This window comes from Dendrobates tinctorius, unplaced genomic scaffold (genome assembly GCF_039654945.1).
Source record: "Dendrobates tinctorius isolate UK_male_01 unplaced genomic scaffold, ASM3965494v1 ptg000129l, whole genome shotgun sequence".
NCBI classification, from domain to species: Eukaryota; Metazoa; Chordata; class Amphibia; order Anura; family Dendrobatidae; genus Dendrobates; species Dendrobates tinctorius.
Genome location: NW_027361797.1, coordinates 43,148,623 through 43,166,944, shown reverse-complemented (window position 1 = coordinate 43,166,944; position 18,322 = coordinate 43,148,623). Strand labels below are relative to the sequence as shown.

Below are 18,322 nucleotides of genomic sequence, written 5' to 3'. Positions count from 1 at the left end.
AATTCATTGTTACAATCAGCTCAAGTAGTGCTTGGATTAAACCAGCCATACTCAAGTCTCCTCACCCAGCACAATGTGTAAGTTAGCCTTGACTCTCTCGATGAAGTAGTTGTACATAGCCATAGGAGTAGCTTCAATCTTTTTCCCTTCCGTTCTTGCAATGGACTGCATTTTCTCAACTATTTCTGCTTTCTCATCTGCTGGGAAAATATTAGGGACATCTCCGGTGTTTAATAACATGTTGATATCTTCAACGAACACCTCATCTTTAATTTGATTGTCGCAAAACAGGAAGACTGTGTTCTTCCCAGCCACCCCAGCCTGTAACATAACTTTCTTGATGTCATCGCGCCATTCGTTTATGGTGTAATTCTTTGTTATTTCTATTTGAAAGAGCTCAAATGCGTTCATGAAGGTGGCCAGTTTGGTAGCGCTCTGTCTACCGCTTCCCCCGATTCCAACCAGGAGGAGATGACCGTTGTCTTGTTTCAACACGCGACAGATTCTTGAGATGTGTTCGATGGCGAACTTAAACATGACCAAAGACATCGGAGCTTTGCTTACATTATTAAATTCATCTAGGTAATATTCCATGACTGACGTTAAGTGTTTCAGATCTGTTATTTCATCATATATTTTAGAGTCACTGTCAGGCTTAAAAAAGTCTCCAAAGAAGAGGCTTCTAATGTTGTCATCGACCACTTTTCCAGTAGGTGTCAAGTGGCTTAGAACCTGGAGGACAAGAAACATGATAATCAGTATGATTGCTCGCTGACGGTAACTCATTTAACTTAACACGTATATGTTCTTTCACCAAAAACCTGGTTTTGCACCCCTCATTCATGACAAGTTAGAATTACTTTTGGTGCCCATACAATGGCATACCAATAAAGATTTTATATATCAAACATTCATCTGTTTTCATGCAAAAGCGTCATGGCACTATGGATTTATGAAGGAGTAATTCTATTTCTCCAGGGTGGTAACAATGTTTTTGAAGAGTCGTTCAGCAGACAGCTACCTCTCCTACATCCACAGGAATGCTCAACTTGGCCGAACACCTCTGTGTTATCTGTGAGACAGCCGCTGCCAGACTTCTTTGGATAAAAAGATCAGCCGGGTGAAATCCAAAGTACCAGATCCTTTTCCTCCCTGTCAGAGGAGAGTCAGGAGGGCACCATACACATGAGACTGTTGGCGGATATTTGGATATTGATGGCTTTGTCTGACTTTAATCTAATGTGTATAGGGTACTTAAGTAAAGCGAGAGAGGTTTAGACTTGGAATAGATATTGTTGAGAAGGTATAATAACTAGAGATGAGCGAATGTGCTCGGATAAGGTGTTATCTGAGCATGCTCGGGTGTTATCTGAATATCTTGGGCGTGCTCGAATAATATGATCGAATCCCTACAGCTGTTAGACAGCAGCAACAGATGCGGGAAGTACCTGATGAAGGCTATACGCCGAAACTCGTATTGGGACCTGAAGCCACACCAGCAGTAGGAGGAGATGAATACAGATATTCATATGTTATTTTCTTTGTGATTTTCTATTTTGTTCATTCACTTTGGCAATAATGCATAATATATTTGGCCTATTGGCTCTTACTTAGATACTTATGCTGTTTGCAAATATTGCCATATTTATTATCAAATAATTATTTCATCTCCTCCTGCTGTTTATGTGTCACCTTAAGGCTATGTGCAGACTCTGCGGATTCACCCGCGGATTTGTATCTGCGGATCCGCAGGTAAAACCGCAGCTAAAATGACCTGCGGTTTTACCTGCGGATTGGCCAGCGGTTTTCCCCTGCTGTTTGCCACCTGGACAATGGAATAGGTGGCAAACCGCAGCGGAATCCGCAGAAAGAACTGACATATCAATTCTTTCTGCGGATTCAAAACCACAGCTTTTCTGCAGTTGAAAATCCGCAGCATGTGCACAGCAGAATGTAAATCACATAGACTTACATGCTACTATACAATGTCTGCAGAACTGCTGCAGATCTACAGCGGCCAAATCCGCAGCGGATCCGCAGCAAAAACCGCAGCGTGTGCACATAGCCTTAGTGATAGCTCACCGTGCCTTTTTGTCAATTATTTTTTTTTTATATATTCTTAATTAATTAATTTAGGGCAGCACGGTGGCCCAGTGGTTAGTGCTGCAGCCTTGCAGCGCTGGGGTCCTGGGTTCGAATCCAACCAAGGACAACATCTGCAAGGAGTTTGTATGTTCTCCCCGTGTTTGCGTGGGTTTCCTCCCACATTCTAAAGACATACTAATAGGGAATTTAGATTGTGAGCCCCATCGGGGACAGTGGTGATAATGTGTGCAAACTGTAAAGCGCTGCGGAAAATGTTAGCGCTATATAAAGATTATTATTTATTTAGATTGATTTACTTACTTTTGGCCATATTTTCTTGATGTATTTTCAGACAAAACAAATATTCTATGAAAACTAAACCAAGCAGACCAGTAAGTGATACATCTGTGCAATCAGGCTTTCTTGCCCTATGTTATACTACTCTCAAATTATATAGCAAAAACCTACTGACAGATTCCCTTTAAGAAGTTTTTAATCTTCAATTGATGGACGTAAAATCAGTACGTAAACCGACTCATAGCTTTACAAAATTTGTTACAAAATTTGCATTGCTAATTTTTCCTCTTGAGTGTTGGTAATTCTGGAGGGTGAAGCCATCATTTGACATTTTACTAAATGGACTTTCATTTCTGATAAATTTCTGCCGTGAAGTTTCTGGAAATGATTTGTGAAGATCATTAGTAACATGTCAGGCAATGACGCCAACGTGAAATTCTTCCAACACTAAAATAAATTGGTTCCTAAATATCTGCACAGACAGACTGAAAATTTTACTGCCTTTCAGAACTACGAAAAATCACTCATATTAATTTGTTTTTAATTTGACACTTTTCCCAGTTTCTCTCTATATAAGCAGTTTTATGGAATATCCATAAGATATGCCATAAAATCCCAAATGGGACAAGCTCTTTTCGCTAAGCAAGGCCACGCTATGCTCAATACTGGCAGGTTCCTTTGAAAAGTTGTCTCGTAGGATGCTCATGGATTTCCTAGACCAATGTTTCTCAACTCCAGTCCTCAAGACCCACCAACAGGTCATGTTTTCAGGATTCCCTTAGTATTGCATAGGTGATGGAACTAATACTTGAGCAGGTGATGAAATTATCACCTGTGCAATACTAAGGAAATTCTAAAAACTTGACTTGTTGGTGGCTCTTGAGGGCTGGAGTTGAGAAACACTGATCTAGACAATCACTAAACTTTTTAATAAGGTCCTGATTAAACCTACATCAATAGAAAGTATATCAAGCCAAATACTGAAGAGTACATGATGAGAATATAATTAAAAAGATAAGAATTAGGTTAGATAGAAGGTTTTGTGATCTTGCAGGTAATTCTGATTTTGGTGGAATCTGCCAACCATCTAAGGTGTATGGAGGCTTCTTGACTGTCCCCCGACAGATTATGTCTGAAAACATGAGGATCGGGCAGTTGGTATTCCATCGACCAATTGTTTTTTATGTCAGGAAAATAAGTCGCAGCCAGATGAATCTGGCAGACGCTCCCACATAGAGGGCGCAAAATTACTCAGCTGTGCTGAGTGCATCAGTGTCCCACATAGAGGGTGCAGGATTACTCAGGCATGCTGAGTGCAACAGTGTCCTACATAGAGGGTGCAGGATTACTCAGCCATACCGAGTGCACAAGTGTCCCACATAGAGGGCGCAGAATTACTCAGCTGTGCCGAATGCATCAGTGTCCCACATAGAAGGGCGCAGGATTACTCAGCTGTGCCGAATGCATCAGTGTCCCACATAGAGGGCGCAGGATTACTCAGCTGTGCCGAGTGCATCAGTGTCCCACATAGAGGGCGCAGGATTACTCAGCTGTGCCGAGTGCATCAGTGTCCCACATAGAGGGCGCAGGATTACTCAGCTGTGCTGAGTGCATCAGTGTCCCACATAGACGGTGCAGGATTACTCAGCTGTGCTGAGTGCATCAGTGTCCCACATAGAGGGTGCAGGATTACTCAGCTGTGCTGAGTGCATCAGTGTCCCACATAGAGGGTGCAGGATTACTCAGCTGTGCTGAGTGCATCAGTGTCCCACATAGAGGGTGCAGGATTACTCAGCTGTGCTGAGTGCATCAGTGTCCCACATAGAGGGCGCAGGATTACTCAGCTGTGCTAAGTGCATCAGTGTCCTACATAGAGGGCGCAGGATTACTCAGCTGTGCTGAGTGCATCAGTGTCCCACATAGAGGGTGCAGGATTACTCAGCTGTGCTGAGTGCATCAGTGTCCCACATAGAGGGTGCAGGATTACTCAGCTGTGCTGAGTGCATCAGTGTCCCACATAGAGGGTGCAGGATTACTCAGCTGTGCTGAGTGCATCAGTGTCCCACATAGAGGGCGCAGAATTACTCAGCCGGGCTGAGTGCAACAGTGTATTGAGGAGTCGGACTGATAGCCGTCCACTGAATGCTAACTAATGTGTATAGCCAGTTTAACTCAGTGAAAAGTAGAGCTCAGCCAAAAAGTATATATTGAAGTTGCATTTGTTGCACCGTATAATGTATGTCATAATGAAACGTCTCTAATCCATATCTGCTTTCTAAACGTTGAACCTATTAATATGCAAATTGTCTAAATCCTTTTTCATTTTTTCCTGGCTTTTTAACGACACAGATAATGATTAAAGTCTTTGTTTAGTAAAAAGCGCACAATGACTCACTAAAGGAATTGCCCACTATTAAAAAATATTGTCTTCAATTACTTTCTGTTTTAAAAAAAAAAAATAGTTGCTAAAATTTGACGGTAAAATTAATTATGGTAAGTAACGAACCCCCTGCAATAAACTAGAAAATTATTCACACTGTACCCTTTAGGACCCAACATGTCTATGTATTAAACAGACAGCACAGTGGGCAAAGTGTAATGCTTCATTTCACCTGAGGTGGTGCTGCAGGAAGATTAAACATTTAGGTTAATCTAAAGATTAGAGATGATCATTTGGGGATCTAAGCAACAGAAGGTCCTGCGATTAGCTAACTTCTGGAGAGGGAGTCTTCTAACAAAAAGGAATTGAAAAAAATCAGTTTAATCAATATACAAATGGCACCATTTGTCTAACACATGTACATGTATTTCTAAATGGTAATCTATAGTACATAATGGCTACTATAAAAAGAGATCTGTTTTTTTTATCCCTGCACCCACCCACAACCTTATTGCTTATAAATCTCTACACTTCTTACTCCAGTGCAATTCAAACCAATTTTCTTCTCTTCAGACTCCATCTTGAACTTCAAATTTCACTCTGTTTCTTTCTTTTCTGAGCTCTGCTATCAATCTCATGATGCTTCAGCACAGAATCACATGACCACCGAGAACCAGTACCAACTCTATTTGCTGTGGTAACACTATAACTACAGCAGATACTGTAAATGAGCTAGAATATTACCAGTATACAGAAGACTGAATTGTGATTTCCTACATTATAACTAGCTGCGTAATCATCATCATCAACTGTGATATGTGTTCTCAACTAACTTCTCCTGTGGAGAAAACTTTTAGTACATCACATGCAATTTCATCATTCAAGAGCTTTTGGTAACTGAAATGATGACCCCGTGAAGGGAAAATAAAGACATGTAATTTTCATGGGATCCCCCATGCTCACAGGATCTAACTAGATAGAAGTGTACCATAAAATTTCAGATAGAAAGGAACAACTACATAAGATATTACTAGATGAATTACTAGTGACTGAATAAACTGAAAAAAGGAGTGTTACAGTACTTTAAACTTTAGGGTTTTTTTATATGAATTCACTCTGACAAAAACCTGGGCATGATGGCAGCAAGATGTCAAGACAAGTGTATTTTGATTCCTCCAAAACCTCTTCGTTCCTTCCTAAACATCCTTTATGGAGAAACTAAACTAATACCGTAATACATATGGGTAAATGCAGCTTGGCTACAATCAAGCTCTAGCGGTTAGGATTAGTAATAAGATTTATCTATAAGTAAACTTAAAGAATCTGTTGAAAGAATAATTATTTAACGGAGGTTTCTCATATAGATAACCCATTCCATATGCTCTATTAGAGGAAATACATGACTTAAAGGGGCTTCACAGCTTGGGATCCCCACTTATATCAGCTAGAGTGGCTCCATCTCTGGCAATCTCAGCCTATCCATGTATTACGAAGTCACTTATATGAATGACTGGAATGTTCCCTTCGTCAATCGTGGTAATATCATAACTCCACTTGGTGACACCACAATTCTGACCAGAACAAATCAAAGGACCGCACCTTGTCAACACTCTGCTTAAAGAAATTAGAAGATGTCTCTTTGACCATACGGAAGAAAGTCTTCCTATCGTCCGGATCAATCAGGCGGTCATAAAATACACGGTAAACCTCATGTATCCAAAGTCTGATTAACTTATCATTGTCCTGAAAAACATAAGAAAAAATATCAGAATGAATTCAGGATTACTAGTTCATGATGTAGGAGACCAAAGACAAAGTACTGATTCTGTAGTTGCACTTTCTTTGCTTTGTCTCCTACATGTTACTCATCTACCAAATGAAGATCGTCTCTCCCCCTCAGGATCATGTAAGGATACGTACACCGCTGTCCAAAATGTTTCTTCTTCTCCTCTTTATTACCTTGGATCATCTCAACCTAAGGTGTTATCTCCAACCCCAAAGGTATCATCCTCCCATACTAAGGTAACACCTCACCAAATCCAACATCTCTTGCATCTAGTTTTTCTCCTTCCCCCAGATTTTACAGCACCTCTCCACATCTTATCCCCCATTTATAGGTATCAGATCTCCTTCTTCTCCCAAGGTATCATTCCTCTCCAAATACCATTTGCTGACCTTCCCATAAAAATACATCCCCAAATCAGTATCATCTCACTTTCCTCCATAGTAAAACTCACAGGTTTATTATTTATCCATCTTCTCACCTTACCTGCCAGGTATCACCTCTCCTTCCTCTTCCCACCCCTGAGGTGTAATCTTTCTCCCTCCTTTCAGGCATTATTTATTCCTCCCCCCCCCCCCCCCCAAGTATCATGTCCTCTACTCTCACCCCTCTCCAGTATCATCTCTCTTCCTCCTTGAGTGTTACTTCACCCTCTCCATTATCATTGCTCTCTCATTATCATTTTCCGCAGATATCATCCTCTTAATTTAATGTCACCTTCTTCCAACGCTCATACAAAACAACGGTCATCCCCAGATTGGCAACATGGCCTCTCTTTACACTTGCAGCAGGCGCTCTCAGAAGCATAGGCAGGCAGCTCCTGCTGCGAGTACAGTGCTGCAAGTGTAAAGATAGAATATAGTGCCAACCTACATAAGACCGTTGCTTTCTAGGACAAAGGCAGACTCTCTATTGGCACCACCTGTACTGGGATTAAGTGACGTACGCTCCCCATGGCTTTCCCCACATATAGTTAGAGCTGTCCGAGCAACTCTGACTATGCTCATGGATACTTGGCAATGAAGAAGGCAACACCTAAGCCCGAATCTAAAATTATAAAAAAAATTACTTTCTCTTGCAATGCACTTCCATGAGACATGAATATGGATAGCAGTAGGGTTTTAACAGAAGAAACAGTTTTTTTAAAGGGATCACTGGTTCAAACATATATACGGTAGTATACAAACCCATAGAATATTAACTCTGAGTCACCTGTAGGTGAGTGTGAGGACACAGCAGCACTCCTCGCACAACCCGGGAGAAGTCTCGCAAGTTAAAAACATAATGAGATTTGGAAGGAGTTGGCAGGAAATTTTCAACAGCTGTTTTGTAGATGGCCATAGTGGCTTGTATCATAAGTTTTCCCGATCTGAAAGCGAACACATAATGTTAATCTTCCAAATCAAAATTAGTAAATGTCCCTTTCAGAAAACAGATATTTAGAATACTATAATTAATAACACTACTAACAATCATATACTAATATTGCATAATAACATCATTAAATAATAATAAGACGAGAGAGCTGTGCAAATGTGTGACCAAATGGTTACGACGGCTAGTAGCTGGCTCACCAAGGTGGATGGAGACTGAGGACCCCAAATAGTTGTAGGTCAGATGTAGAAACATGTCGACTGGGCTCACAATGTAATTTTCTATCTCAGACAAATGCATATACTCTGGGGTTAATTTCATATGAAGAATAGAAGTCAATGTCAATCACTGATTAGGATCGCCCACTGGACTCTTAAGCACAAAAAGAGTAGGGATTGAAATGAAAAAAAAAAGAAAAAAAAACAAGTTATACTGACTCTCTATAAAACTTATACAAAGTAAGTATGTATGAAAAGATTCAATATAACTTGTATTGTATTCATTAAATCCTTGCTATTTCTTCACTTAGGAGTCCAGTGGGTGGTTCTTTTACATTGTAGAACATGAAGTACACTCTTCATAGCAAATACCTGAGAAATGAAATATCAAATCCTTTGCCAAAATGCCAGTCTGATATGGAGCAAAATATTTTTGTCAATGTTTCATCGTCAAAAGCGTTGATAGAAACTATGTTCAAGTGGCGAGTGAAGCGACCTGCAAAAAAAAAGGATGTAATGTCACAAAGCATAAAGAAGAATGAAAAAAAGAGAATAGTCAGGGAGGGACCTGTGCATATATCAGTAATGTAGAAATGATCCGTCCACGGCACTCATGCCGAGACCACAAGAGTCTTATAAAAGGAGAACACTATAGGAAATGGGTCGCCCTCCCGGGCTGTGGGGTACTCGGTTCCGGGCCAGTATCAGTGGGATGTGTCACAGCAGCGGGGACCCGGTCCGTGGCCCTGGGCGCCCAAGTAATGGGGGAAATGTAATGGTTTGAATGAATAGTTTGTGACGCCACCTGTGGTGTTCGGCAAGGGAGGTGTTAAGCCGACGCTGCATGCAGATCTGCTGGGACTGATGGTATGGTGCAGCAAAGATGTAAAAGCTCCCCACAGGTGAAGCTGTAGTCCCAGGGCAGTGTAGATGTAATTGGCACGGGGATGTAGCGGTGCCAGAAGGGTAGGAAGCAGACAAGACACAGCGGGGTGCAGTTTCTGTACCTTTATTTGACAAATGCAGTCCAGGATCCTGATTACAGATGGTACTGGAGCAGGCTAGCCAGGAAGCAACTCAGGGATTTTCTCTCAGCAGATGGGCTGTGCAGTCTCCTTCCTAGCGCTTATTTGAGTGAAGTACTCCTAGTACTGAGTTACACTGAAGTTCCTCTCAATTCTCTCCTATTCTCACTCCTCGTATGGCAGACAGCTGTAGCCGCTATTCCTCTCTTGGCTCACTCCGTGCTGTTGTGCCTCCGAGTCTTAGATGGTGGTAATGTGGCGCCCCTGAGGCTCAGTCACCACAGAGGTACTACACCTTCTCCTAAGGTGTGGTGCCCCACCATCCAGGTAAGATGGGGGTTCCTGACCATGCTCCAACACTCGCACCCCACACAATAGAGTAGTTCAGCAAAACCACATTGCGGCTCCTTGCTTAGAGAGAAGCAGAGCACCTTTGGTGGTTCCCTGCTTGGAACACTAGACATGCTGGGAGATGGGTGGAGTTGAGAATACATAAAGGAGCGGGATGGTTTAGGATTACAGGTCAGTCGTTCAGTCGAGTTCAGAGGTGGAGTAGGAGAGAGGAAGCCACTCGGGAGGAGTGGGGATCCCTGGAAGAGGGATGGAGGAAGGAGTGCTGCAGCTGCCTCAGTGATCTGAGCCAGCTGGCACGGGAAAGGAAAGGAGAAGGACATTGAAATGAAGCCTGAGCTTCCATAGAAGGGAAAAGACAAGTACGGAACGTAGGAGTAAAAGGGAACACAGAGGACGTGGGTTAGAGGAAGAACCCTGCTTAGAAGTTCTAAGCGCAAGGCCGGGGCCTGGTCCCCGAGGTTGTATGGACACTAATGGTTCTGCAGCAGACACCGGTGGAGTAGTGAGCTGTAAATGTACTACTCCCATCTAAGACTTGAGGGAACAACAGCAACACTGATAGAGAGCCGGGACTTAGGAGTAGAGAGTCCCCGAAGCAGGCTACAGCTGTCTGCCGTGCAAGTAGAGTTCTTGGAAACATCTGTCAGGAAGAACTCCAGTGTAACACAGTACTAGGAGATCTTCACACTTAAAGGCGCTATAGAGGAGACGTTCAGGAAAGGCACATAAGTTGGCGGAGTGTGGAAGGGAGCATTCCATCTTGCCTGGAGGTTGACTGAGTCCCTGACCCGGAGGACACGGCACAGAAGCGGGCACTACAGACTGAGTAAAGCTTTGGAACTACATGCCCTGGTGTCCTCCATTCCTTGCTGTGTCCATTCGCCTGGCACTGCTACATCCCCTGCGCCGGACACTACACCATCTAAGCGTCTCCACATCTACACTGCCCTGGGACAACAGCCCTGCCTGTGGAGGGCTATACCATCCTTGCTGCACCACACCATCTGTCCCAGAGGATCTGTCCGCAGCGTCGGCTTAACACCTCCCTTGCCGAACACCACAGGTGGCGTCACGAACTATTCATTTAATAACATTCAAACCATTCACATCTTCCTATTACTTGGGCGCCCAGGGCCACGGTCTGGGTCACCGCCACTGTGACACATCCCACTGATACCGGCCCGGTACTGAGTACCCCGCAGCCCTGGGAGGGCGACCCAGTAGTGCATTTACAGCCTCCTACTCCTCTGGTGTCCGTCGCAGGACCATTAGTATCCATACGACCGTGGAGACCAGGCTCCAGTTCATGCGCTCTCACTGGAGATGAGCCTTTCCTCTCTGCTCAATCTCCGCGCTTCTTCCCACATGTCTGCACACTTCACCCTCCTCACACTAACTGAACACTCCTTCCTCTTGGCCCTCAGAGAGCACTCCTCTCCTTAATTCCGGTTCAGAGTCCCCCCTGCTGGCCTGGAGTGGAACTGTGTTGCATGTATAGGTGAACTGCGAGAGAGACCCTTCATTGCTTCCAGGCATGACATCACCCTCCCTGGAGGAAGGCAATGCCACTGTGGCGGCCATACTCCTGGGGGCGCCACATTCCCCCCTAGTGCAAGTCAGCACTCCTGGGCTGAACAAAAAATGAAAACATATTACAGTTAAACAATGTAAACAATTATAATTGTACAAGATTTGAAAAATGAAAAATGTACAAAAACCACAAGCTCCAAAACAGTCCTATGATGACAAGTCCAAGCATCAATGTCCATGGTCCATTCCTGGGCAAATGGTGAACTAATTACAAAGAAAGTTTTTGACCATACACAGTCCTGTGGTTCAGTGTCCATGAAACAAGGTAAAAACTGGAAAATTTTAAAGGAAACTCTTACAGGTTACCTGTAGGCACAAAACTTGAAAACAGTTACATATATACATTTCAACAGTGATATTACTTTATATGCGGAACCTAATGGGTGGTATACCTTGTGTGGTACGGGTAGACCTGCGTAATACTGGTGTAGTGTGTAATGCACTGGATACACTACTGGTGGTTCTGCATGGCACAGGGATACTAGATGGTCTAGGAACTCTTAGACTCACCATGGGCACAACAGGTTCACCACTGGCAGGGCAAGGGTTCTCTGGCTCAACTGCTGGTGTGGCATCTGCTGCCTGATTTTCCTGATCCTCAGGATTTTCTTGAATCACATCTTCCTGTGCTACCAATTGGGGAAATGTCAACACTGGCACCACTATAGCATCATTTACTTTAGTCCAACTTGCAGGGAATTCTCCAAGTATAGTGCTGACCTTTTCTTCTTCTAGGGGTTGGATGTTATCTTGTTCTTCCATTCTTTCTCTTAACTGGTCAGGGCATAATTTCAAATGATTCCTTGATACGGCTGCTGAGGTTTCTCCTCCATCTTTGCTAATAAGGCACACCTTGGTATTGTCAAAGTTTTAGGGTACAATAGTGTAAGGTTCAGCTTCCCATTGGTCATCCAATTTATGCAATCTTCTTTTTCTTTTTAAGACTTGCTCTCCTGGTGACAAGGGAACTGCAGATGCATGCTGATTGTAGTGCCTTTCCTGCTTTTGTCTTGCCTGAGCTAGACTCTTTTCCACACACTCTTGTACTCTTCTGTACCGTTGTTTTCTTTCTGTATCCCAGTCAGCATCTGGTGACGTTACTTCAGGTGTCAGGACTCCCATGTCCAAATCAATAGGCAGCTTACCAGGCCTTGCTCTCATTAAATAGGCTGGGGTACAGTTGGTGGAGTTCACTGGAATATGGTTGTTGAGGTCTACCAGATCTGGCAACTTTCCTGGCCACAGATTTCTCTCCTCCAAAGGCAATGTCTTCAGCAGGTCAATCACTACATGGTTCATCTTCTCACACATGCCATTGGTCTGTGGATGATAAGGGGTTGTCCTGATCTTCTTGCAACCATACAAGTTACAGAATTCCTGGAACACTTCTGCCTCGAAAGCTGGACCTTTATCTGTAAGCACTTGCTCAGGATATCCATGTGGTCTACAGAACAGAAGTGCTGTTGGAATGCTATGGCTGCTGTCCTGGCTGTTTGATCTTTGACAGGCACAACTACCAGGAATCTTGAGTAGTGGTCAACGATGGTAAGAGCACAGATGTAGCCTGACTGGCTTGGAACCAGCTTCACATGGTCCAGGGCTTCCAACTCGAGTGGCTGTTTGGTTACTATTGGCTGCATGCTACATTGTCCACACTCCCGGCACCACTTTTCAATGGCTTTCCTCATACCAGCCCAGTAGAATATCTCCCGGAGCAATGCTTCCAACTTCTTCCATCTGAAGTGACCAGCTCCATTGTGGCATGCTTCCAAGACCATTGATGCCTCTCTTTTCGGGACTATCACCTGCCAGACCAGCTCATGAGTACGGGCATTGATACTCCTCCTTTCCTTCCACAACTGCAGGGTTTCTTCAGGAGCATCCGACTCTGGGCATGAGTCAGACAGTAGCTCCTTCACCAGGCGGACTGCAGGGTCACTATCTTGCGTTTCTGCCCAGTCATGATGAGGCAATGGATTTAGGGTGACCTCTTTCAAGTCAGACCGTCTGTTTCTCACTCCTTGGGCCCGTTGGGCTGCAACTGGCCGGTGGAAGGGAGGTATCTCTATTTCTTCAAGAGCCTCAGGATCTTCTCCTGCATCAGGCAAATTAGGCATCCTGGACAGCGCATCAGCGTTGGCATTCTTGTGCCCTGCTCAGTACTTGATGGTGAATTCATAGTTAGATAGCCGAGCCATCCATCGCTGTTCCAGTGCACTCAGTTTTGCAGTTTCCAAGTGAGTCAACGGGTTGTTGTCCGTGAAGATGGTGAACTTGGCTGAGGCTAGGTAATGTTTGAATTTTTCGGTGACAGCCCAGACTATGGCAAGGAACTCCAGCTTGAAAGAACTGTAGTTGTCAGGGTTCCTTTCAGTGGGACGCAGCTTCCTGCTGGCGTAGGAGATCACTCTTTCTTTTCCATTCTGTACCTGTGACAGCACTGCTCCCAGTCCTACGTTGCTGGCATCAGTGTACAACACAAAGGGCTTGTCATAATCTGGGTAGGCCAGAACTTCATCTCCTGTGAGAGCCATCTTCAGTCGGGTGAATGACCTCTCCAACTCCTCAGTCCATTCAAATGTGGAATTTTTCTGTTTGGCCTTAGACTGCCCCACCAGAAGATTTTGCATAGGGGTGGCGATTTCGGTAAAGCCCTTGATGAATCTTCGGTAGTAGCCTACCAGTCCAAGGAATTGGCGTACTTCATGGAGGTTGCTGGGCTTCGGCCAGTCCCGAATGACTGTGACTTTGTCCGGATCTGGTGCCACACCTTCGGCACTCACTACATGACCGAGGTACTGTACCTTAGGCTTCAGGAGGTGACATTTGGAAGGCTTCACCTTCAGGCCAAAATTGGACAAAGCTTCAAACACTTCAGCCAGGTGTTCCAGATGGTCCTCATACATCTTGGAGAAAACAATGACATCATTAAGGTACAACAGGACTGTTTCAAAGTTCATGTGTCCCAGGCAGCACTCCATCAGCCGTTGAAATGTTCCTGGAGCGGTGCAGAGCCCGAATGGCATATAGTTGAACTCACAGAGACCCACTGGAGTGGTAAATGCTGTTTTCTCCTTGTCTGCCTCTGCCACGGGAACCTGCCAATACCCACTAGTGAGATCCAAGGTGGAAAAGTAGTTAGCAGTCTTAAGTACAGCTAATGATTCCTCAATTCTAGGTAATGGGTAGGCATCTTTATGTGTAATGCTGTTAATTTTCCTGTAATCAACACACATTCTCATGGTACCATCCTTTTTCTTTACAAAAACTGTGGGAGCTGCCCAGGGGCTACAACTGTCTCTGATAACCCCAGCTTCCTTCATCTCTCACAACAGACTCTTAGCACATTGGTATTGTGTTGGGGGTATAGGCCGGTACCTTTCTTTAGTGGGTGGATGATCTCCAGTGGGGATATGATGTTGAACCCCTTTTGCCTGCCCAAAATCTAGTGGGTGTTTACTGAATACCTGCTCATATTCTTGTGTCACTCTGTAAACCCCATTTTTCTGGTATGAAGGGGTAGAGTCAGTCCCCACCTGCAGTTGCTGACACCACTCCTCTGGCTGCTTCACAGAGCCATTGTCCTCCACCAGATCGGATGAGACCAAGGGCTCTGCTGCCTGCAATGAGTTGTTATTAACGGTGAGCAGCTTAGCAACTGTGGCGTACCGAGGTATTGTGGCCTCCTCCTCCCCACAATTCAAAAGGCGTACAGGTACTCTCCCTTTTCGTACATCAACCACCCCTCTGGCTGTCAGGACAGTGGGCCTGCTATCAGAGTATACTGGTTCTACCAATGCCTGGTAATCTTTCCCTCTGAGAACTATGGCTGCCTGACACCAAATCAACATTTCACATCTGGGGAGTATTGCAATGGGGAAGGGATCACTCACTCTGACACTGCCAATTTCTCCGCCAGAGAGTTCTACCTGTTGTCTTTGCATCAGGGCACTGACCTCCTTCTGCAGGACTCGTTGTTCACTGGAACCAGCAGTCTCAGCCACCTGTTGCAACAAGACAATAACCTCGGAAAGACAATTTTCAATTACATTGGTACCAAGAGTCATCATGGGATTACATTCACGTCGATCAATATCCACAACTATCAGACCTTGAGATTTTAGCTCTACCCGACCCACTTTAACAGTAATCTCTTTACATCCAATCTGCGGCAAAGATTGAACATTACTGGCAACTACGGTCAGATCATCAGTTGGGCCACAGGTAAGTTCAGAATCAGCCCAATACCTCTTGTAAAGAATGTACGGCATAGTGGTCACCTGGGAGCCAGTGTCCAGCAGAGCGTTCATGGGGATACCGTCAATCACCACTGGAAGGATTGGTCTCCCTCCAACATACTTGGCTCTCCAGTTCTTTGGGCCTGGGGATCCTATTCCTGGGGGTTGGCCCTCTGCCGCAGGGGTTGCTCGTTTAAATGACAGTACCTGGCAATGTGACCTGGCCTGCGACAGTTACGACAGATGGGGCGTCCATCCTGGTCATAGTGATCGTTGGTTCTCCCACGGAGGGGCGGAATCCTCTTCTTCCGAAGCCATGGGACATCCTCTGGACTGGAAGCCAGCTGGATCTTCTCCTTGGAGGACACTTGCAGTGACTGCACAGTTTTAGTAAGTGCAGCCATTCCTTTAGTCAACTCCTGGACTTGAAGACGCAGCTCTTCAGTTGGATCTTTATCCAAAGTCTGTGCATCACCCTCCACAGGGATGTAAGGGAAAGACGTTGCTTCCTGGTGGTAGGTGATCGCTGGGCGCCTAGGGGGCGCTGGACGGCTGTCAGTGGATTCCTGCAGTACCTGAAGCCCTGTCCTTGAAATCAGCAAAGTCCAGATCAGGGTTTTGCAGGGTTATGATGTGCAACTGTCCTCTGTGGGTACTGGATAGGAGTCCTTCAATGAAATGCTCCTTTAACAGTTTATCTTCCTCCTTCACACTGTCAGGATCAACTCGCTTAACTGCTCGCAGCACCTCCTGCAGATTAAGAGCATAGTCCCTGATACTGTCCTGCGCCTTCTGTTTGCATCCAAAGAATCGCATCTTGATTTTAGCTGCAGTGCGGGTGTAAAAGGTGCTTCTCAGCTTGGCTAGAATTTTTTTTAACAGTCTCTTTATCAGTGTCCTGCCAGGCTTTCACCTCTCTCTGTGCTGCACCCGTTAGCTGTCCAATAAGGATGTGCACTTTCTGGCTTTCAGACAGGGGGTACACTTCAAACAAATTGCATAGTCTCGCTTTGAATTCACTCAGGGTATGTGACTCCACTGAATACTGCAGTAGCCATGCTGCACCCAGAAGGTAGGGCATAGACAGCGGCATTATGGGGACCGCTGCGGTGGGCGCTACTCCTTACGGCGCGGAGGGGTTGGCGGCGGCATCTGCCGCTGCATTGCTGTGTGGCGCGGACATCCTCTTCCCCCAGTTAACGTTAGCCAGGGCCGGGGGTTGGGTGAGCTTACCGGCGGCCGCTTCGCAGGCCCGACGCTCCGGGCTGTAGGCCTCAGCTCCTCCCACCTCTCACGCGCTTTTTCCTCTTCCCGCGCGGGACTTCACTGCTTCGCGCTCTCTGAGGGGCTCCTCCCACGAAGGCCTGCCCCTTTTCTTCCCGCGCGCACCAATCAGCGGGATAATGGCGGCAATGGCGCCAATTTCACACAGTCTTTTACACAAACACAATCTGTGGCACACAGGACCCGGGAGTTACCGGGCTCCGTAATCCTGTTCGTGACGCCAAATTGGGTCACCCTCCCAGGGCTGTGGGGTACTCGGTACCGGGCCAGTATCAGCGGGATGTGGCACAGCAGCGGGGACCAGGTCCGTGGCCCTAGGCGCCCAAGTAATGGGGGAAATGTAATGGTTTGAATGAATAGTTCGTGACGCCACCTGTGGTGTTCGGCAAGGGAGGTGTTGAGCCGACGCTGCATGCAGATCCGCTGGGACTGATAGTATGGTGCAGCAAAGATGTAAAAGCTCCCCACAGGTGAAGCTGTAGTCCCAGGGCAGTGTAGATGTAATTGGCACGGGGATGTAGCGGTGCCGGAAGGGTAGGAAGCAGACAAGACACAGCGGGGTGCAGTTTCTGTACCTTTACTTGACAAATGCAGTCCAGGATCCTGAATACAGATGGTACCGGAGCAGGCTAGCCTGGAAGCAACTCAGGGATTCTCTCTCAGGAGATGGGCTGTGCAGTCTCCTTCCTAGCGCTTATTTGAGTGAAGTACTCCTAGTACTGAATTACACTGAAGTTCCTCTCAATTCTCTTCTATTCTCACTCCTCGTATGGCAGATAGTTGTAGCCGCTATTCCTCTCTTGGCTCACTCCGTGCTGTTGTGCCTCCGAGTCTTAGATGGGGGTAGTGCATTTACAGCCTCCTACTCCTCTGGTGTCTGTCGCAGGATCATTAGTATCCATACGACCGTGCAGACCAGGCTCCAGTTCATGCGCTCTCACTGGAGATGAGCCTTTCCTCTCTGCTCAATCTCCGCACTTCTTCCCACACGTCTGCACACTTCACCCTCCTCACACTAACTGACCACTCCTTCCTCTTGGCCCTCAGAGAGCACTCCTCCCCTTAATTCCGGTTCAGAGTCCCCCCTGCTGGCCTGGAGTGGAACTGTGTTAGTGGAACTGTGTTGCATGTATACAGAGGCGTATCTAGGCTTTCTGGCACCCGGGGCAAGAATTTGGTTTGGCGCCCCCCCCTCCCCCCCCAAAAGTACACATGTGACTTGCACACTTAGCCATGTAGCCACGAGCTGCTCTCCCTAATCCTCTCAATGTTCAGTAAAAAACTGAAAGCAGGATGAGAAGCTCGTTGTCACAAGACCATAACTATGAAAATCGCATGTGAGTGAAGAGTCCATGTGATGACTACTGGAACCTGCAGAGCTGAGTCCTGACATTGCAGCTTCTGAATTCTCACAACGAATGCACTGCACACATTTAGGATTCTCCCTTGCCGATGTACAGTCAGCACAGCACAAGCCTGTGATGTATATACTTATGTCCACATTCCGACTAGATGTGCCCGGCCTCGCTCCGTTCATTTTCATTAAGTGAGGCCACACATGTCTAGTCAGCATGTGACCGCATGTATGTAAATTACCGGCACGAGAGAATCCTGACAGCGTTCAGAGAGCACTGTGAGAATTCAGAAGTCTGCAGTCACATAGAATGTCTGCAGACTCAGCACAAACCTGGACA

At 45.7% G+C, this 18,322-nt stretch overlaps 1 protein-coding gene across 1 annotated transcript in view; it reads right to left on the bottom strand.

Annotated features, from left to right (window-relative positions):
* Window positions 1–18,322, bottom strand: part of DNAH3 (dynein axonemal heavy chain 3) — a 389,800-nt gene that overhangs the window by 69,621 nt on the left and 301,857 nt on the right. Inside the window, exons 44-47 of the mRNA XM_073543189.1 lie at window positions 8,510–8,633; window positions 7,758–7,914; window positions 6,362–6,505; window positions 66–732 (exon numbers count right to left, since the gene is read on the bottom strand). Of these exons, the coding sequence (XP_073399290.1) occupies window positions 66–732; window positions 6,362–6,505; window positions 7,758–7,914; window positions 8,510–8,633 (1,092 nt within the window). The remainder of the gene's footprint in view (window positions 1–65; window positions 733–6,361; window positions 6,506–7,757; window positions 7,915–8,509; window positions 8,634–18,322) is intronic.